This window comes from Myxocyprinus asiaticus, chromosome 20 (assembly GCF_019703515.2).
Source record: "Myxocyprinus asiaticus isolate MX2 ecotype Aquarium Trade chromosome 20, UBuf_Myxa_2, whole genome shotgun sequence".
Classification (NCBI taxonomy): Eukaryota; Metazoa; Chordata; class Actinopteri; order Cypriniformes; family Catostomidae; genus Myxocyprinus; species Myxocyprinus asiaticus.
In genome coordinates, this window is record NC_059363.1 from 22,383,851 (window position 1) to 22,406,195 (window position 22,345).

At 38.6% G+C, this 22,345-nt stretch overlaps 1 protein-coding gene across 2 annotated transcripts; it reads right to left on the reverse strand.

Annotated features, from left to right (window-relative positions):
* Nucleotides 1–3,802: 3,802 nt before the first annotated feature.
* On the reverse strand, nt 3,803–21,917 carry LOC127410656 (G2/M phase-specific E3 ubiquitin-protein ligase-like). 2 transcript variants are annotated; one of them, XR_007892148.1, is made up of 15 exons: nt 21,535–21,917; nt 21,272–21,369; nt 19,141–19,242; nt 18,929–19,053; nt 18,564–18,726; nt 17,760–17,866; nt 17,214–17,330; nt 16,935–17,059; nt 13,524–13,632; nt 9,501–9,805; nt 9,184–9,365; nt 8,898–9,070; nt 7,528–7,739; nt 5,961–6,098; nt 5,100–5,248 (listed from the first exon to the last, which is right to left on the reverse strand). XR_007892148.1 is itself a non-coding variant. In XM_051645787.1 (14 exons), the coding sequence occupies exons 1-14, from the start codon at nt 21,575–21,577 to the stop codon at nt 5,001–5,003; spliced, it is 2,109 nt and encodes a 702-aa protein (XP_051501747.1). In that variant the 5' UTR covers nt 21,578–21,917; the 3' UTR covers nt 3,803–5,000. The 2 variants fall into 2 exon arrangements, 1 of the variants encoding a protein (XP_051501747.1); XM_051645787.1 differs by lacking the exon at nt 5,961–6,098 and having other exon boundaries at nt 3,803–5,248.
* Nucleotides 21,918–22,345: the final 428 nt, after the last annotated feature.

The following is a 22,345-nucleotide window of genomic DNA, read 5'->3' on the forward strand; positions in this document are numbered from 1 at the left end:
CTGGCTGATGTCTTGAGATGTTGCTTCAATATATCCACATAATTTTCCTTCCTCATGATGCCATCTATTTTGTGAAGTGCACCCCACAACATGATGCTGCCATCCTCGTGCTTCACGGTTGGGATGGTATTCTTTGGCTTGCAAGCTTCACCCTTTTTCCTCCAAACATAACGATGGTCATTATGGCCAAACAGTTCAATTTTTGTTTCATTAGGCCAGAGGAAGATCTTTGTCCACATGTGCACGTGTAGTCTGTAGTCTGGCTTTTTTATGGCAGTTTTGGAGCAGTCGCTTCTTCCTTGCTGAACAGTCTTTCAGGATATGTCGATATAGGACTTGTTTTACTGTGGATATAGATACTTGTCTCCCTGTTTCCTCCAGCATCTTCACAAGGTCCTTTGCTGTTGTTCTGGGATTGATTTGCACTTTTCGCACCAAACTACGTTCATCTCTAGGAGACAGAATGCATCTCCTTCTTGAGCGGTATGATGCCTGCGTGGTCCCATGGTGTTTATACTTGAGTACTCTTGTTTGTACAGATGAACGTGTTACCTTCAGGTGTCTGGAAATTGCTCCTAAGGATGAACCAGACTTATGGGAGTCCACATTTTTTTTTTCTGAGGTCTTGGCTGATTTCTTTTCATTTTCCCATGATGTCAAGCAAAGAGGCACTGAGTTTGAAGGCAGGCCTTAAAATACATCCACAGGTACACATCCTATCAGATTGGCTCATTGTCTAAAGACTTGACATAATTTTCTGGAATTTTCCAAGCTGCTTAAAGGCACAGTTAACTTAGTGTATGTAAACTTCTGACCCACTGGAATTGTGATATACAGGTGCATCTCAATAAATTAGAATGTCGTGGAAAAGTTCATTTATTTCAGTAATTCAACTCAAATTGTGAAACTCGTGTATTAAATGAATTCAATGCTCACAGACTGAAGTAGTTTAAGTCTTTGGTTCTTTTAATTGTGATGATTTTGGCTCACATTTAACAAAAACCCACCAATCCACTATCTCAACAAATTAGAATACATCATAAGACCAATAAAAAAAAAACATTTTTAGTGAATTGTTGGCCTTCTGGAAAGTATGTTCATTTACTGTATATGTACTCAATACTTGGTAGGGGCTCCTTTTGCTTTAATTACTGCCTCAATTCGGCGTGGCATGAAGGTGATCAGTTTGTGGCACTGCTGAGGTGGTATGGAAGCCCAGGTTTCTTTGACAGTGGCCTTCAGCTCATCTGCATTCTTTGGTCTCTTGTTTCTCATTTTCCTCTTGACAATACCCCATAGATTCTCTATGGGGTTCAGGTCTGGTGAGTTTGCTGGCCAGTCAAGCACACCAACACCATGGTCATTTAACCAACTTTTGGTGCTTTTGGCAGTGTGAGCAGGTGCCAAATCCTGCTGGAAAATGAAATCAGCATCTTTAAAAAGCTGGTCAGCAGAAGGAAGCATGAAGTGCTCCAAAATTCTTGGTAAACGGGTGCAGTGACTTTGGTTTTCAAAAAACACAATGGACCAACACCAGCAGATGACATTGCACCCCAAATCATCACAGACTGTGGAAACTTAACACTGGACTTCAAGCAACTTGGGCTATGAGCTTCTCCACCCTCCCTCCAGACTCTAGGACCTTGGTTTCCAAATGAAATACAAAACTTGCTCTCATCTGAAAAGAGGACTTTGGACCACTGGGCAACAGTCCAGTTCTTCTTCTCCTTAACCCAGGTAAGACGCCTCTGACATTGTCTGTAGTTCAGGAGTGGCTTAACAAGAGGAATATGACAACTGTAGCCAAATTCCTTGACACGTCTGTGTGTGGTGGCTCTTGATGCCTTGACCCCAGCCTCAGTCCATTCCTTGTGAAGTTCACCCAAATTCTTGAATCGATTTTGCTTGACAATCATAAGGCTGCGGTTCTCTCGGTTGGTTGTGCATCTTTTTCTTCCACACTTTTTCCTTCCACTCAACTTTCTGTTAACATGCTTGGATACAGCACTCTGTGAACAGCCAGCTTCTTTGGCAATGAATGTTTGTGGCTTACCCTCCTTGTGAAGGGTGTCAGTGATTGTCTTCTGGACAACTGTCAGATCAGCAGTCTTCCCCATGATTGTGTAGCCTAGTGAACCAAACTGAGAGACCATTTTGAAGGCTCAGGAAACCTTTGCAGGTGTTTTGAGTTGATTAGCTGATTGGCATGTCACCATATTCTAATTTTTTGAGATAGTGAATTGGTGGGTTTTTGTTAAATGTGAGCCAAAATCATCACAATTAAAAGAACCAAAGACTTAAACTACTTCAGTCTGTGAGCATTGAATTTATTTAATACACGAGTTTCACAATTTGAGTTGAATTACTGAAATAAATGAACTTTTCCACGACATTCTAATTTATTGAGATGCACCTGTAGTCAGTTAAAAGTGAAACAATCTGTCTGTAAACAATTGTTGGAAAAATTACTTGTTTCATTCATCAAGTAGATGTCCTAAACAACTTGCCAAAGCTATAGTTTACTAATATGAAATCTGTGGAGTGGTTAAAAAATGAGTTTTAATGACTTCAACCAAAGTGTATGTAAACTTATGACTTCAACTGTAGGCTTATTAACAGCGCCTAGGTGGGCGGGGTTCAAACACCATTGCCAATCAGCAGATTGGCGTTATGGCATAAGGGCTTCAATAGGTTGTAGGAGTTCCCCTTAGCGTCAGCAGACGCAATGTGAGTGAACCAGAGCAGGGTCAGAGCAGGCTTAATTTAGTCTGGCTTTTATGCGCCATTGCGTCTATACACAGAATTTTGAACAGGCACAGAGCAGGCTTAAAGGAATATTCCAGGTTCAATAAATTAAACTCAATCGACAGCATTTGTGGCATAATGTTGATTACCACAAAAATTATTCAGAATTATCCCTCCTTTTCTTTAAAAAAAAAAAAAAAGAAAAAAAAAGAAGCAAAAATCGAGGTTACAGTGAGGCACTTACAATTGAAGTGAATGGGCCATTTTTTGGATAGTTTAAAGGCAGATTATGTGAATCTTATAATTTTATAAAAGCACTTACATTAATTCTTCCTTTAAAACTCCTGTAACCATTTTACAGTCATTTTAGGGTTTGTTGACATTACATCGTCATGGCAACGAAGTTGTACAATTGGCTATCCACAGTTTTCCTGAGTAACCAATGGGCGGCGCCATTATATGATTCTAATTGCCTGTTTTCTGTTTCTGGTCTTGAGACGCAATGCAAAAACTACCAAAATGAGCAATCCAGATGGAGAACAAACATTTAAGTTTTTTTTAGGAGTAAAAATCAATTTCAGGCTCAACTTGTGCAGTTGTTGGCTGTCATTACAACTAAAAGTAGTTAATGTCAACGTAGTAACACTATACAGTCCCGTTTTTTTGACAGTTTTTACAAATGTAATCCTTTCAACAGCACATTGCCTGCTAAGAATGTGTGCCGTTTCTAGAAAAGTTTATTTGACACCATTGTGAATGTGTGTGTGTGTGTGTATATATATATATATATATATATATATATATATATATATATATATATATATCCATCATATTCAGGCAAAAAAAGAAAGGTCCACTTGATTAACTTCAGATTACATGTTATGCTCCATTTGTCTTTGTCTTACTGGATTGTTGTCTTTGATATGGATATAATCTTTGAAACAAAAATGCATATTTTAATGTGTGATGTCTTGGAACTGGCTTTTCCATTTCTCAGTAATAAATGTCATACTTGCATAGATATACAATTATTTATTAAATCCAAGAGGGGAAACAATGAGTGTAACTGTAAAGGGAAAGAATGTAATAAATTATGAGTTACAGAACAGGCAAGCCATCGTATACTCTTAAACAAAAACAGGAAAAATAGAAAACTATACATGTGAAAAATATATACATTGCTTGTGTATGATTGCTACAATAGTCTCAGGGACAAACAAATTGAGAACATAGAACTCAGCAACAGCTGACTCAAATTCATAGACCTTATTCACAGCAGCGCTATCTTTGATTTTTTTACAGGAATGAAAACAAAGCTGTGAGGGATAGACTTACCTTCTCTTCAAAGAAATGCACTGTATAAAGCTATTAAAAAGATCGTAGACCACATCTTATCTTGTCTATTGTGGGGCAACTGGATGTTGGCGAATAATGATGACAAAATGAACAATTGCTCAATCTTGTGGCTACCTGGAAATTGCTATCAGTTTTTAGACTACAATGTGAACCTTTCTTGTGTGAAAATCAAATTCTCTTCGCTGCCTAGTACACGTGCTGTAAGTACATACAACACTACCTATTCAACAATTTAAACTTTGGTTGCACTACTAACTAAAACCTGTGCACCTCTGAAATGTATAGCTAGGAACATTTAGCTGACACCAAAGAGACAATTTATTGTAGAGCCATTTGTGTACATGCATTTGCATAAATTACAAGTTTTCAAGTACTTTTAAGATCTCACTATAAAGACCAAATTTACAGCAATTAACAATAGAAAGAACATCTCTTCTTTGAGAAAAAAAAAAAAATGCAACTATTCTTTAGAAAATGCACAAAGAATACAGAACCTTAACATAAGTCTAAGAATGTAAAGAACTTGCATTGCCTCATAACTGAGAATTCCTATGAAATGTGACAACTGCTGACTGGTTGCAGTTATTAATGTAAATATTAGCAAACTGTAACAGTGCCAGGACATCATCTGTATTTTCTGTTTAGAAATTCCAATTTACTGCCAAATAACTGCTAGAAGCTTCTGATGAATGTGAAAGGTTAAATTGGGTAAGGAGCAACCTATGGTCATGGTAATCAAAGTAATGCTGCTGTGAGCTACAGTGAAAAATACTGTTCATATAACAATAATCAATAACTCCAATAATTAGAAACATAGATATTTAGCACCATTGTAGATCACTGGGTAAATCTACACCATGAATCTACTGAAATATCCACAGAGTGGAGGAAGAGTTTCTTTAAGTGGCCTGCATAACTGAAAACTGACACACAGTGTAATCCAAGTGCTTCTTGAAGATCTCATAAGAAGGTAGTATTGGCAGAATGAGATGATTGGTGTCACAGTTGCTCTGAGGAAAGGCACAGGAAGTGTCTGGCGAGTTTAGGAATGAAAGAGACGGAGCCGGGTTGAATCCAATGGAAGGAATCACATCTGTAGCAGTGGCAAACGTTAGAACATCCTCAAGTGACGCTGCACACCGGCCTCCTGAAACACAAGGACAGGATTAAGCTCATGTTGTACCACTATATGCTGGAAATAAAATATATGTTGTATGCAATGATACAACAGTTAGTTACAGCCCTCAAATCTGACTGGACTAGCAGCATTCTAAAAGCGGTTGCACACCGGACGAGAAGCGCTAGACCATGCCGCAGCTAGGACACGGCACAGGTATCAAACATGGGGCACGTAGATGTGGTTCAGGTTGCAGACAGTACACACAAAAGTTACCAAGGTTTTTCCCTTGTTCAAGAATGAAGAACGCTAAAGTAAATAATATATGTCCTTTGATAATGATTTGGGTTGAATTTAAATGGAAAATATGCAAGTTGCGCTCCGTGGAGTGGCAGAAATTTGAGCAGCCTCCGGAGTCGTAGCTGGGCGCTGCCGACAGACGCCGAGTGGCGGTGGTGTCCGTACCTTCATTGAAAACAGTTGTTTCGAATTTTAGAATGCGCCATGTCATCCGCCAGACGCATATGGTGTGCGACCCCCTTAAGAGTGATAATATTTATTATAACAGCACTTGGGCACTTCACTGTTTGTATCACTTTTTTGTCAGTATTCCCAGCATTCCAGACAGGCTCTCAGTATGTGCTTTGCTTGACCACAAGGTTGATCCTGCTTTGACTTTGTTTGGAATGATTTTAAAGGGATAGTTCACCCAAAAATGAAAATTCTCTCATTATTTACTCACCCTCGTGATATCCCAGGTGTGTATGACTTTCTTGAAGTTTATGCTGACTGTCTGTGATTTTTGGAGCTTCAAAAATCGGATCACCATTCACTGCATTTTGTGAGCTGAGATAGTTTTCTATTTTTCTTCAAATGTGTTCTGGTGAAGAAAGAAAGTCATACACAACTGGGATACCATGAGGATGAGTAAATAATGAGAGAATTAACATTTTGGGGTGAACTATCACTTTAACTAGTGGAGCAAATACAGACAAAATAACTGACCAAATTGTGTCTAAAATGTAAGTTACTGGATATTCACATCTTGTTAATAGAAATGAGGTATACACAAGTTTTATATTATGCAAGCGCTCTGGAACTGGACCAATGATCTTTAATTAGAACTGGATTGCTGCAGGAGCTGAAGCCACTGGAAGTGTTCAAGTGGTCATATTGGTATCCCCAACAACTGACAGGTGATAACGGTGCCGTATCACAGTCTCCAACCTTCAGGTAAGATTGACACATTTCGCTTGATTAACTTTGAATTTGTTCATTATGGATAATATTAGTTGCAAGGGAGAAGATATTTGTGAATCGCGATGTCGACTCAAGAGCATCCGTTTGCCCTGGGGTGCTGCGTATCAATACAGCACAATGTTCACTAAGAGATGTGGCAAAACTGTCCACAGGTTGTGATGCTAGTAGGAAAAGTTGCAATTTCTACTTGTTATAGGTTGAACATACATGCTTCTTCCCGGAGGTCCTCTTTTTCAGTCTGGTCCGAGTTTCTAAATTGCCCTGGATTTGACTTTGTTTTCATATTGACGTACTCTCTGTAGTCATACACGTCACACATTCTGTGTGTGTATTTGCCATTTAAAAACCATTAAAACCAAGCACATCAGTTACAATTCAAATAAACCTTGCACATGCGTAGGAAGTTAGCAAGGTTTTACAGGCAGATTTTTGATAGAAAATCAGTGATTGAATAGCTAACATTTACTCACTGAAATGAGAAGATTTTCTATTAAGCCAGTAGGCACACTTGAATGTTTGGGAACACCAATATGGCGGCACAGTGGCTTTGATGTTATGACATCATCAGCAATCCAGTTCTATTCACCTTTTTCCTGAACGTGGAAGTGTTTTCAGTTTCCAGTCTCCAGAGTTTTAACTCACATTGGCGTATATTCTTAGCGGGTTGTGTTACTTTACAGAGTCGAGATGACCATATTTTTAGGGTAGATGATATGAAGCGATTTTCTGAGGCTACTTATGTTGATATCATTATCTACTTTGAGTTGTTATGACAGCCAACATCTGCCCAAGTAGAGCCTGAAATTAATTTTTACTCCAAAAAAAACCTGAAATGGTTATTCTCCATCTGGATCTCTCGTTTTGGTAGTTTTTACATTGTGTTATGAGACCAGAAACACAAAACAGGCAATTAGAATAATCATGGTGCCACCCAGTGGTTGCTCAGGAAAACAGCTATTATATGGCCAGTGGACTGGACTCATTCTCCAAACAAAAACTGTGTTTCTAAATTCTACCAACACACATTACTAATTTTGTATGAAACATACCCTCACACTCATGTAGATACTGTTTCCAAAAGCTTATGGTTGTGTGCTCCTTTGCTTGTTGTTCGTTCTCCTCTGAAAGTTGGGCAGTGAAGAGCTCCATCATGGATTCAGCTGTCAGCCTCTCCATGGGGCCACAGAAAACCGAATAGAAACCCTCTGCACACATCTGAACTCGCTCAAACAGTCCTAGTGTCCTCAGACCCTCACGAAATCTGAAAAAAGAAAATAGGAACTTATGGAAAATCATAAAACATTTTTTTAACTTACTGTATACACTGTAGGTATACAGTTGTGCTCAAAAGCTTGCATACCCTAGCAGAAATTGTGAAATTTTGGCATTGATTTTGAAAATAGGACTGATCGTGCAAAAAAACTGTCTTTTATTTAAGGATAGTGATCATACGAAGCCATTTATTATCACATAGTTGTTTGGCTTCTTTTTAAATCATAATGATAACAGAAATCACCCAAATGGCCCTGATCAAAAGTTTACATACCCTTGAATGTTTGGCCTTGTTACAGACACACAAGGTAATACACACAGGTTTAAATGGCAATTAAAGGTTAATCACACCTGTGGTTTTTTAAATTGCAATTAGTGTCTGTGTATAAATAGTCAATGAGTTTGTTAGCTCTCATGTGGATGCACTGAGCAGGCTAGATACTGAGCCATGGGGAGCAGAAAAGAACTCTAAAGGCACGGGGAATCTTGTGAAAATTGATGGCAAGATGAATGCAGCATGTTATCAGAAAATACTGGCAGACAATTTGCAATCTTCTGCACAAAAGCTGCGCATGGGATGTTCTTGGACTTTCCAGCACGACAATGACCCTAAGCACAAGGCCAAGTTGACCCTCCAGTGGGTACAGCAGAAAAAGGTGAAGGTTCTGGAGTGGCCATCACAGTCTCCTGACCTTAATATCATCAAGCCACTCTGGGGAGATCTCAAACGTGCGGTTTATGCAAGACGACCAAAGACTTTACATGACCTGGAGGCATTTTGCCAAGACGAATGGGCAGCTATACCACCTGCAAGAATTTGCGGCCTCATAGACAGCTATTACAAAAGACTGCACGCTGTCATTGATGCTAAAGGGGGCAATACACAGTATTAAGAACTACGGGTATGCAGACTTTTGAACAGGGGTCATTTCAATTTTTTCCATTGTTGCCATGTTTTGTTTTATGATTGTGCCATTCTCTTATAAACTACAGTTGAATATGAATCCCTTAAGAAATAAAAGGAATGTGTTTTGCCTGCTCACTCATGTTTTCTTTAAAATGGTACATATATTACCAGTTCTCCAAGGATATGCAAACTTTTGAGCACAACTGTACATATAAGACACAAGCAGTTTAGGGTACCAACCTTTGAAGAGGCAGCTGCACTCTGATGATCAGGTAAAAATTTAGAACATCCTCCACCAACATGTCTTTCTCAGACAGTTTGCCGATCTTTCGCCAGCAGCCTGCTACTTCCAAATACTGTGATGCTGACTGCATTGCGTATTTCAACTCCTTCATGGAGTTTGCTTCTGCAATCTAAAATATGTACAACAACAGTAATTTGCATTCTGCTAGCTATAATGATGATTTGTGCCTCCACAAATGTACATCTGTCCAGTTCTGAATCTTAAAATCTAAATAATACTCACCCTTCTGATTTTATGTGCAAAAGCAGTGTCTCCCAGGTCTTCTAAAGTAGGCCTGTAGTCTGTGGGGTAGTGGAACAGACTATGGTACAGCGCTGGAGAGAAGAAGCCCACGGGAGGACCACCATGAACCAAAGAGAGAGCCAGCAGGCTACCAACCTCAAAGTAAAGATCATCCCTCAGGGCTGTTCATATGATACAATTGTTAGTTTTGAAGGTCAGTTGTTCGGAGTGAGTGGTACTGTATTGGAAATCAAATAAACTTCTTCTGTCCCTTTAAATAAAAAAATAGTTAGTCAAATAATAAAAGCCTGACCTACCTTTTGAATTCAGAACCAGGTTTTTAGCTCCATGAGGTCCCTCAAAGATTTCTGACATCTGTAAGTTTTGAACGAGGCCATTGAGGAACAGATGCTGATTCCTAACGTTGTTGTTCAGATTGTCTTTGGAGAATTTTACAGAAAGAGTGTAGCACGGGTTAAAGTCACTTTGCCGCAGAACCCGCAGAGCTGCTTCCAGCACCTCATTAACATCATCTCCCACTAGCACCTCTATGGAATGCTGCTGTGAAATCTGACAGGCCAGATCCATTAAAATCTCTGGAGAAGTGGCTGACACACACTGCCTAAAAAACAAGAAGTTCAATAGACTTCAAAAACTCTATTCTACAGGTGCATCTCAATAAATTAGAATGTCGTGGAAAAGTTCATTTATTTCAGTAATTCAACTCAAATTGTGAAACTCGTGTATTAAATAAATTCAATGCACACAGACTGAAGTAGTTTAAGTCTTTGGTTCTTTTAATTGTGATGATTTTGGCTCACATTTAACAAAAACCCACCAATTCACTATCTCAAAAAATTAGAATACATCATAAGACCAATAAAAAAAACATTTTTAGTGAATTGTTGGCCTTCTGGAAAGTATGTTCATTTACTGTATATGTACTCAATACTTGGTAGGGGCTCCTTTTACTTTAATTACTGCCTCAATTTGGCATGGCATGGAGGTGATCAGTTTGTGGCACTGCTGAGGTGGTATGGAAGCCCAGGTTTCTTTGACAGTGGCCTTCAGCTCATCTGCATTTTTTGGTCTCTTGTTTCTCATTTTCCTCTTGACAATACCCCATAGATTCTCTATGGGGTTCAGGTCTGGTGAGTTTGCTGGCCAGTCAAGCACACCAACACCATGGTCATTTAACCAACTTTTGGTGCTTTTGGCAGTGTGGGCAGGTGCCAAATCCTGCTGGAAAATGAAATCAGCATCTTTAAAAAGCTGGTCAGCAGAAGGAAGCATGAAGTGCTCCAAAATTTCTTGGTAAACAGGTGCAGTGACTTTGGTTTTCAAAAAACACAATGGACCAATACCAGCAGATGACATTGCACCCCAAATCATCACAGACTGTGGAAACTTAACACTGGACTTCAAGCAACTTGGGCTACGAACTTCTCCACCCTTCCTCCAGACTCTAGGACCTTGGTTTCCAAATGAAATACAAAACTTGCTCTCATCTGAAAAGAGGACTTTGGACCACTGGGCAACAGTCCAGTTCTTCTTCTCCTTAACCCAGGTAAGACGCCTCTGACGTTGTCTGTGGTTCAGGAGTGGCTTAACAAGATGAATACGACAACTGTAGCCAAATTCCTTGACACGTCTGTGTGTGGTGGCTCTTGATGCCTTGACCCCAGCCTCAGTCCATTCCTTGTGAAGTTCACCCAAATTCTTAAATCGATTTTGCTTGACAATCCTCATAAGGCTGTGGTTCTCTCGGTTGGTTGTGCATCTTTTTCTTCCACACTTTTTCCTTCCTCTCAACTTTCTGTTAACATTCTTGGATACAGCACTCTGTGAACAGCCAGCTTCTTTGGCAATTAATGTTTGTGGCTTACCCTCCTTGTGAAGGGTGTCAATGATTGTCTTCTGGACAACTGTCAGATCAGCAGTCTTCCCCATGATTGTGTAGCCTAGTGAACCAAACTGAGAGACCATTTTGAAGGCTCAGGAAACCTTTGCAGGTGTTTTGAGTTGATTAGCTGATTGGCATGTCACCATATTCTAATTTTTTGAGATAGTGAATTGGTGGGTTTTTGTTAAATGTGAGCCAAAATCATCACAATTAAAAGAACCAAAGACTTAAACTACTTAAGTCTGTGTGCATTGAATTTATTTAATACACGAGTTTCACAATTTGAGTTGAATTACTGAAATAAATGAACTTTTCCATAACATTCTAATTTATTGAGATGCACCTGTATATATGCAGTAAAGTTAAGCAACAAAATTCTAGAAAAAAAAAATCATGATCCACTTGATTGGCTTTAGTGTGCGTTGTAATAGATTCAACAAGTGTTTTATCCTCTACTAACCTCTGATATGTTCACAGTTTATTCATGTTAGGTTTTGTTGATGAAACAGAATTTAGCCAACTAAATGAATAATTACTAATTCTAAGTTTCCAAATGCACATCGAAAGATTGCTTTAAGATCAAAATCTATCACAAACTGAAGAAATGTTCTGTGGTAGGGCTGCACGATAATGGTGAAAGTGATAATCACGATTATTTTGCGCAAACTTTTAATCACAATTATTAATTGCGATTATTCTGTCATTTGGGGGGGATTATTACAAGACTGCACAATTTGAACATGTTTTTTTTTTTTTACTGCTGCCACTGCTTAGATATCGATTCTAAAAAACAGAAAACATAAAATTACATTAAACAGTGCTGAACAAGTTGTAGGAACTACAAACAAGTAAATTATTCCTTTTGACCAAAATTAAGTGATGTTTTGCCCATTCTTTACTGCTAATAGAAAAAGTTACTCTGTAGTAATGTTTACACTTGCATCCTCTTTTAAGATCCATTCTTTAAATTATTTTATTCCCATACCCTTCAGTAATAGATAATATAAATATATTTCTGTAATAATTGAGCAAGCAGAAATGTTATACAGTCTCAAGCCTTTATTTTGAAGGAAACCTAATTATTTTATTTAGTCTTTTATTTTGAAGGAAGACAGTGTGTTGTTTCTGTGTATTACCAGCAGAAGTGACAGACGCTGAGTTCGGAATTGCATACTATCATGTTACTCTCACTATTTTTGCCATAGACAGATATGGCAGAAGTAGTAGGAGTAGTAGGGTAGTATGCAATTACGAACTCAGCAAGTGACAATAGTTTTGTGTTCCTTCCATACATGGTGATATGCTCTTATCTCCTCCTTGCTCCACACAACCCCAGTGCCGTGGGGTTACTTTAGATTTGCTTACATACTTGTAATGGCCAAACATATTTGGAATAACGCAAATGTGCAACTGAGTAAATCTGGAGCACTTTATATATAACGCCGTCAGCGCACGTTAGCGATGCCCACGAACCGATCTGAACTCAGAGCACAGATGGAATCTCGTGCATTATCCTCACCCAGTGTTGGGGAGCAACGGAATACATGTAACGGGAATAAGTATTTAAAATACAAAATATAAGAAACTATATTCCACTACAGTTACAATTTAAATCATTGGTAATTAGAATACAGTTACTTTGCATTTTATTGTCATTTGTTTCATTTAATATTAAGTCCTTTCAGATGGAAAACATTTATACATATAAATGATGCGATCCAAAGTGCATTTGAACAGCGGTGAAACACTTTCTTATGATGTGTTACATTCATACGAGTAGACAGAGAAGTAAGTTTGAAGTAAGTTTGGAGCAGAAGAAATAGAAATAATCCTTGTGTAAATTGTCAGCTTTACACTAAGCTAAAATGCTATTTCTAGCCATTTTACATGCACGTTACCAGGCACGATCATATTTTTTTATCAAGAAAATTCACGTTGGATCATAATTTCTTTTTTCTAGTAAGACCTTTGATATTAGGGCAAAAATCATATTTTTGTATTGTTTTCCTGTAAAAATATCAAAAAATCCTTAAAACTAGGTCAGTTAGATTTATCTTGTTTTAGAAACAACACTGCATAAGATATTTAGGTTTTTCAGAGAATGTATTTTTAACATGTGTATTTTGTCTTACTGTACTGGCAGAGTTTTTATAGTCAAAACAAGTGAAACTTGTGATTTATCATCCATAGACAGCCTATAATGAAAATTAACAATTTGCAACTATACCTGGCTGAAAATTTCTGTTTGCTAGCTCACTAATATCACAGATGTTTATGCATAATGAACTGTGAGAGGCAGAAATCGTGATCTCGATTAAAATACTATTAATTGTGCAGCTCTATTCTGTGGTAATTAACAGCATGCCACAGATGCTGCACATATAAGTTCTCCAGAAAGTTCCCTTACAAAACCAGATGCTGGTGATTAAGCAAGTACCTTTTTGTGATGAGTGAAGAGTGAAGGTCTGAAATATTTTGCAACAGCCTCTTCCTCTCTTGCCTTTTAGCCAGTGGTGATGTAACATAATTTGGCAAAGGCACTGACTCTGCCAAAGTGAGAGAACACAGGTTTAATACAGGTGGCAAAGAAGAGTGAGAATGAAGCTACAGGATTCCCGTGCTTTTTGACAAAATAATTTCCACAATTTTTCTATGAGTGGTTCAGAATACAGATCTGGATTCAAGCCAATAAAATATTTTAGAGCTGTGCTAAACCAATTAATTTTTAAAATATATTCACTAAAGAAATTTCCATGACTTTTAAGGATTTAACTAATTTCTATGACTTTTCCAGGCCTGAAAATCTCCATTTTAAAATCTGATATTTCCAGGTTTTCCATGACCATGGGAACCATAAAACTAGATTTTGTTCTATATAATTTGATTACTTCACTGCACATACAGTACTTTTTAAATATTAAATGTAAGCAGTAATTTAACACTCAGTAATTTTCTCTATATGTTGCGCTGGCCATTATGGCAGGCATCTTGAACTTGCCCACCTTTTTTAGAGCCCTCCTACCAAGGGGAGCCTACAAGGTTAGCAACAAAATGCATAACCTGGCAGTCATATACATTCTATGGGGCTGTACATTGGTAAGGAAACCAGATTTTTTTATGGATGTCTATGGAGGAGATGCCTGTCTGCTGTTTTACAGTAAACAATACTTTTGGAATGAAATATGTGTGGAGTTTACTACAGTAAAATGACACGGACATTTTTGCGACAGGTTAGTGTGCGTTTACGACTCTCCCCGTTAATTTTTATGGTATCTGCAAACTGTGACTTACTGTCTTATAGCTGAAGTATGTCATTTCTGTGCCACTAGTACCACCAAACGGAACTGCTTTCTGAATACCCCCGATTCAAAACAGAAGTGTGTTTTCCTTTTCCGGTTTCCAGTGTTTTTACTTGTATCTGTGCATGTTTTAGCGGATAATGTGATGTTTAGCATATTAATTGTGTTTAGCATACATGTGGCTCCATAGTGTCCAGATTTTACAGCGTTGCGATGACTGTCTTTTGACAGTACCTCACCAGTGTGACGGCCTGAGGTTTGTTATGCTGATATCATTAACTACTTCCGAGTTGTTATGACAGCTAACTACTGCACAAGATGAGTCTGAACTCATTTTAACTAATGCTTAAAATGGTTATCGTTCTCCGTCTGGTTTGCTCATTTAGTATATTTTACATCGCTTCTTTGGAGACCGGAACCAAAAATTAGTCCAGGTGTCATGGCGCCACCCAGTGGTTGGTCAGGAAAACTGTGGACACTAAAGCCAGTGTGAATGCAGCATCACGCAAAAGTAATAATTTGATGCTATTGTAGAAATGGGCTATTCACAGTCAGCTCTGTTTAATTTATTTTGTTAACTAAAGCGCCCATCAATAGAGCACAACAGTCTGGTTCCGGAAGTAAAAATCTCTTTCATAGATTGATTGATTTCCAACGATAACTTATAAACATTTAAAGACAGACCTATCCTGAGCTCTGAGGTTGTTCATCAATGGTATATGCTTCTGTCATCAGTCTGCATTATTTCAACTTCATTGTTTAAAAATTGTGTTTGATTGCAAAATTCCTGGTGAACAACTACATTTTTTATTTTTTTATTTATTTATCACACATTATACATTTGCACATATACAGTGAAATTCTTTTTTTTTCACATATCCCAGCTAAGCTGGGGTCAGAGTGCAGGGTCAGCCATGATACGGTGCCCCTGGAGCAGATAGGGTCAAGGGCCTTGCTCAAGGGCCCAACAGTGGCATCTTGGTGATGCTGGGGCTTGAACCCCCGACCTTCTGATCAGTAACCCAGAGCCTTGACCACTGAGCCACCACTGCCCCCAAACATTACGCATAGTCCAGCAGAAAAAGCTTCACCAATCAGAGAAAAGAGCCCAGGAGTGACTACCCATGACGCACTGCATATGACGTAATCGAGTCAGCCTCCCTTCACACTTAAACGACTTATATACTTGTACATATCAGAATATTTAGCAATAAACATCAAATATATTGTTTCTATACTTCTAATCAACAACAATAAAACCAATAGTTTTATATATTCCCATTGTTTTTATTCATTTACATAATTTGCAATGCTTCATGGGATTGTAGTTCGTGTTCATGTGAAACATTTTATTACACAGTTGTAACGGGGTAAGGTGGGCAAGGAGGAGGTGGGAACCGGCTGAACAGTCAATGTAAGTTTTAATAACATAAATTAACTCAAATCAACTTAAACACATAGACACACACACACCGCGGCCACATGTGGCTCTCGAACTGACGCCGGCTCGTCTTTATCCCCCTACCGGCTGATTAGCCCGATTCAGGGCCGGGCGTGTGTCCTCACAGCCCGGCCCTTCTCCTCATCACACTCCTCCATCGCCCGACACAGGCTGGGGAAACCCCCGGCATGACGTACTCCGTGCCTGCCGGCAGGTCTTCCCCACCTTTCTGGAGCCCTGGGAGAGACGAGGGGAAGGAAAGGGGAGAGGGAAAGAGCGAGGCGGAGCAACAGAGAGAGAGGGAGAGGAGAGAGAGAGAAAACTGGCTCGCCGGTCCCCGGACATGCCATCGCCTGGTCCTCAGCCACTTCTCCGACCTCTGACGGACAGCAGCGAGTCCTCCAACTCACGGTGGCCGGCAGCGACCCCTCCGTCCCCAGGCAGACGGCCGCGGCTGCTCCCCTGGCAGATGGCAGTGGCGAGGACTCCGCAACAGCGCATCCCTCCTCCTTCCCGGGTTTCGGCATCAATGTAACGGGTAAAGGATGGGCAAGGAGGACGCGGGAACTGGCAGAACAGTCAACATAACTTTAACGACATAAAATAACTTAAAACAACATAAAACACACGCACACACACAGCAGCCGTGTGTCTCTCTCTCTCTCAAACTGGCGCTAACGGCTAGTCTTTATCCCCCTCCCAGCTGATTACGACAATTCAGTGCTGGGCGTGCGTCGTCACGGCCCGGCCCGGCCCGGCCACGCCCTCCTCCTCGTCACAACAGTCTTGTACCTTTGTCTTTTTATCCGATTTTCAAAAACTTTTTTGCCTCAAAACAAAGTTTGTAATGTTGTGATTCGCCTCGGGGTTGGTTGGTTTGGTTCATGGCTTACAACTCTTTGTGGGGGTTTTTATAAAAAGCCTATACAAAAAAATTAAGGGAAAATACTTCCAGAACCCAGGTGTCTTAAAAAGTGTAGTAAAGGGTAAAACTATTTAATGAAGAAAAAAATTACTAAGTAAACCTTAAGTTAACAAAAACTGATAGAAAATTCTATACAGGATACTGATACAGGATGATCAATAATAATAGTTCAGGAGAACTTACTTTTCCCCTCAACAACAGCTTTACAGTCAGCACAGCCCCAGTCGGTATCATAAAGCCTGAGGTTGGAGCACTTTCGATGAGTTCCGCTGGATCCACAGAACTTACAAAGAATGATTTCAAAAGGCCTGTGAACCACAGTCATACCCAATCTTAATTTCCGGTACCATAGTGCTCAATCAGTACATAAAATCTTAATTTGTTTGTAACCTTTATCAAACATTATTAAACTGATTCTGTTTAATTATGTAAGAAATTAGAATAATAAAGTGCACAGATTACCCTGACTGTGAACTCTGTGTACGACCTCCAGAACAGCGACACTTTGCAGCATCACAGTGCTGGTACACCTGCAATAATTCCCTATATGCATTTTCCTCTAGTTCCCATGATGCATCCCTGAAGCAAATATACAATATTTCATCATATGGTTAGTTAAATCTACAGGTACTTATAGTTGAAGTGTGTCATTTCTGACAGGTTTTCTCACTCCCCAATCTGCTATTGGTCAGACAAACAGACAGTCCCACTCAAACTCATGCCATTGGTTGAGCCAATGATGCTTTATGGCTTGTCGAGATGCTCAAACACAGCTATGTTGTGATAATGCCACAGTGTTAACACTTTCAGGGAAATCAACCAGTGAATTGCTTACTAATTGTTGTTTTTGCATAACAAGCTACCATTGGAGAAAGTATTTTAACATTGAATAAATGACACACATCAGTTTTAAGGATAGTACAAATCAAATACTGAGGGAAAAAGTGCCAATGAGAATGCAGTGTTTATCAGCAGAATCAAAATCAGCAGAAAGCAATTGTCACTTACCTCTCTGGTATATATATACCCATTCTAAGCATTTCTTGCTGGAACTGGTCCTGGTTATTGCAAAGTGTGCATTTGAAGAAAAACATGGCTGCACTGTATGCATGTTGCTGGAACAACAGAGTTGAGAACCAGGCTTAGATTTGCAGCACCTGATTTTTATTAGAGGTTGACCGATAGTGGATTTTGCCAATACCGATAACTAAGGTTGTGGAAAAGGCCGACAACCAATTAATCGGGCGATAATGTTTTACAACTGATTTATAGAATGTTAAAAAAATTCTTAGTCTTTCCTTACTATGACAGGCACAGACACCGATGTTACAAGAGTCCAAAATTAATAAAATCCCAAAAGCAGTTTATTGTGCAACCAAAATCCCAATAATAACCAGAAAAATTATGATTTGGTACATAATGCTAGACTTTTAACTATAAAGAAGCTTGAAATACACAGAGGACACTTATTTTGAAATGACAGAGACGTGGCTTTGTTACAATGCTCTATATGTAAATATTTACCAAATTAAGCTTTTTATTGCCTATATATTCATCAGATGAAGGGTTTTGTATGTGTATGTTTCACCAGATGAGGTTTATTGATACAAAATAAAAACAAATGAGGGGAAAAGAAATATTGGCAACTATCGGCATAGATTTTTGACGATAACCGATATTGCCAAAAAGCGACTATCGGCACCGATTAATCTGTAAAACCAATATACCAGTCTACCTCTAATTTTTATATTTATAGTTATATAGGACACGTTCATCTAAAAGCATGCTTGAATTTACAGTATGGTTGGTTACCTGTACACAATCCCTGTGAAACCAGCTTCCATGACATGCAGGACACTTGAGCACATTAAAGGAGAGAATAGGTTCAGTGGGTTCCAGACACACAGAGCAGGACAGTGGCAGACTGGGGCTGGACACACAGACCTGAGTAGGTGCATGTTTTTTGCAGTAAGACCTGCAAACAAGAGCAATCATAATCAATATCTCAGAGGCTCTGTACTATACCAAGATCAGCCCCCTGTTTTCATTTAAATAATCATTTAAAGGAAATTTCACTCTAGATTTTCTTTACAGTCTAAGTTATGGTTTGTGGGACCCTACACTATCATCTTTCTTTGGAAAGCAAAAGTGATGATACCTATTCAAGAGATACTTACGGAAACGAGCCATTGAACTGGAAAATAAACTCCTGCTCGATTCCACAAGGCAGGTGGACCACTTGTCTGCAGCTTTTGACATAGCACCCCACTGAAGCACCATTTTTTTTGCAGTGCGTGCATTTCTGCAAGTGAAGTTTTTAAAACGTTACCGTCTCAGAAGAATTTACGCAGTGATGTTATTGAATTGAATATGACAGTTGTGGATTTACCAGCCTCGCAGATCTGCGAATCTCCTTCTTGATGTCATCCACAAGAAAACCAAGTATGCCTTCATCCTCTTTTCCTCTCTGAAATACTCCACTAGACACCAGCTGTACGAGATAGAAGAATACTTTTAGGACTATTTTAGTACCTTTATACTTGAATTAAGAGTCTAGTGTTGGGCTTTTGCAATATTTGTACAAAATAATACAGAATAATTCATATTTACAAATCGTCAGAACCTCAGTTTAGAAGGGAACAGCTTTCTTGTTTGAAACAGGTCTGAATTATAGAGAACATACAGTATGTGAGATATGATATTCTGCATTCCCATAAGAGATTCATGGCTGACAAATTACAGGTGATTCTCACAAATTCTCATATTTAACCCCATATTATCATGATTTTTAGCATTTTGTTACATTATTTTCAGGACACTTTAGCACATTTAACTCAATTCTCATTACAGTAATTTGTCCACAGGTTTTATTTTTACCATTCCCACTGTTTTCAACATGGACTAAAAACAGTTCAAGGAACGAAAACCGAAAATGAACTAAACTTTTTGCAGAACGTAACCAAAAACCAGAAAGAAATCCCTTTCAATTGTTCTGTAGTAAAAACATTATTTTTAAATGCTGGTAATCAATTTATTACTGGTTAATTTTGTTCCGATAATTTTTTCATGAAACCAAAGACCAAAAGGTTTATCACAGTACATTTTCAGAATTATATCACTTCCTGTTGCCTGAAGAAAATGAGGCTTCTCTCTTTTTAGCAGAACATGAGCATGCACTTTGATTCTAAAGGAAACTGCTAGTTTAAAAACCAATCATTCAGCCTGCAAGAGGTGACGTTTAGTCCAAACATGCCCATGCAGTGTGTGCATACATGCAGGAGAGACAGATTTGGGCTATTACTTGATTTTAGGTGGCCAAATTAATATTTGAAATATTTTTGGGGATACATTTAATATTAATAATACATTTATTGGGGCCTGGGTTGCTCAGCGAGTATTAACGCTGACTACTACCCCTGCTGTTGCAAGTTTCGAATCCAGGGTGTGCTGAGTGACTCAAGCCAGGTCTCCTAAGCAACCAAATTGGCCCAGTTGCTAGGGAGAGTAGAGTCACATGGGGTAACCTCCTCGTGGTCGCGATTAGTGGTTCTCGCTCTCAATGTGGCGTGCGGTAAGTTGTGCGTGGATCACAGAGAGTAGCATGAGCCTCCACATGCTGCGAGTCTCCGCGGTGTCATGCACAACGAGCCACGTGATAAGATGCGTGGATTGACGGTCTCAGAAGCGGAGGCAACTGAGACTTGTCCTCCGCCACCCAGACTGAGGTGAGTAACCGTGCCACCACGAGGACCTACTAAGTAGTGGGAATTGGGCATTCAAAATTGGTAAAAAAAAGGGGGATAAAAAAAATAAAAAATTGATTGAAAAGATGTTACTTTACACAGTCTATTGTATACTATGCTAATGATTTCTAACCTGAAAGTTATACCTTGTTTTTGCTTATTTTGGGTGAGGCAAATCCCTCATTTTGAGCTTGTTTTTTCCTCCAAAACAGGTGCCTTGTTTCTTTTAATAGATCTGGAAAGACTGCAAATGGTATTTAACCCACTCGTAGCACTGAGTAATGTCATTTTAAAATGACTGTTGTTCAACATTCTTTTATTTAGCTGTAACCAGTTACCATTGGAAAGAAGGCTGCAGCCTTAACCAAACAAAAAAATACTGTTTCTGCTCAGATGAAAACCATTTTGTTTTTAGTACCTGATTTTCAGTGATGATTCTCATTACTGTAACACAGACATTTTTATTAATATAAGTGGGTGTGTGTGTGTGTGTGTTGTTATTGACTAAAATAGGACTAGGATATTTTCTTGACAGGTTTTGTAAGAATCACAAGCTTCGGGGTAAATGGGACAGAATTCCACCAATAATTTAACCTGGACAATTTCAAAAGGGAGGACTCCAAAATTAAATGTTTGTCCAAATATACAACACCAGCATAAATGTAAAACAGCTGTCAGTGGCCATGTTTGCAATAGAGCTGCTGGTCCTAATAAGAAGCTCATAGCATGTGCTTCACTCAAACTGTAAAGTATAAAAGTAAGCTCACAGTCGCTCACCAAACAGAAATAGTGGACAGTCAGTTTGTGCTGTTCAACAGTGATCTTCTCCCCATATTTTTCTGGAATGTTGTCGGGCCGCTTACAAAGTACACAAACTAAAGACCAGACACAGATCTCAATTAACAAGATCTTAACTTCATTAGAAAAGAGGGTAAAAACATCCTGCTATAAAGTAAGATACCCGATTATTGTTATTATCATTAGGAAGACTTTGAAAGTGTCGTTGATAAGTAAGCAAACTTGTAAGAAAAACAACTTACTGAGATCGCTATCGTCCTTTATCTCTTTTACCTCAGTACCCATCTCTTTTTTCGCTCTTATTATTAGTTTGTTAAACAGCGATCAGAAAGTAAAACGTAAAGAAATGTTAAAATGATCGCTGTGACATGTGCAAAAATACGCCAACAATTAGCAGTCTGCTGCTAACTCACTAACTGCCATTGCATTCACTTCAGTGTTATCAGAGTAAGAAATATACAATTGTTATTTCGGTTTAAAAGATAGAACACATACTCATATAGACATTAAAAGATAGCCTAATTGTAATAAAATATATCCAAGCAATACGTGTGTGTAAATTGCATTATACAAATTTAAAACTCCCTCTCCCCGTGAAAATCCGCCTCCGCCTGCTTTCGGTTGGTTCAATTCAAACCAAAACAGAGGTTTTCCGGTGGGCGGGGCTCTGACTAAAACGTTGCGCTGCGGAAAAGGCACATAAGGTCACACAATACGCCACTTCCGTTTTTTCCTTCAAAATAAAAGTCAACACAGAGGACTTTTACAACCATTTAAAATGTGAAGTTTGATTCTTATATATATATATATATATATATATATATATATATATATATATATATATATATATATATATATATATTTTTTTTTTTTTTTATTTTTTTATTTTTTTATTATTATTATTTTTTTTGGCAGAGGCCAAACACTATAGTAAGTGATACTTTTCAATTGTTTAATTTGGTGTTAGCTGTTTCAGGTTAATTGCTTTATAAAGCTTTATTAAATCACTCTATTTTATTATATTTTAAGTAGGCTATCGCAATGTGCATGTGA

Excerpts from the sequence above, each read along its gene's own strand:
- LOC127410656 (XM_051645787.1), bottom strand. The coding sequence starts at position 21,577 with ATGGGTACTGAGGTAAAAGAGATAAAGGACGATAGCGATCTCA. Across the intron at positions 18,727-18,928 it reads CAGTTCAATGGCTCGTTTCC|GTCTTACTGCAAAAAACATG; the intron begins GTAAGTATCTCT and ends TCTTGTTTGCAG. Across the intron at positions 17,331-17,759 it reads GGTATATATATACCAGAGAG|GGATGCATCATGGGAACTAG; the intron begins GTAAGTGACAAT and ends TATTTGCTTCAG.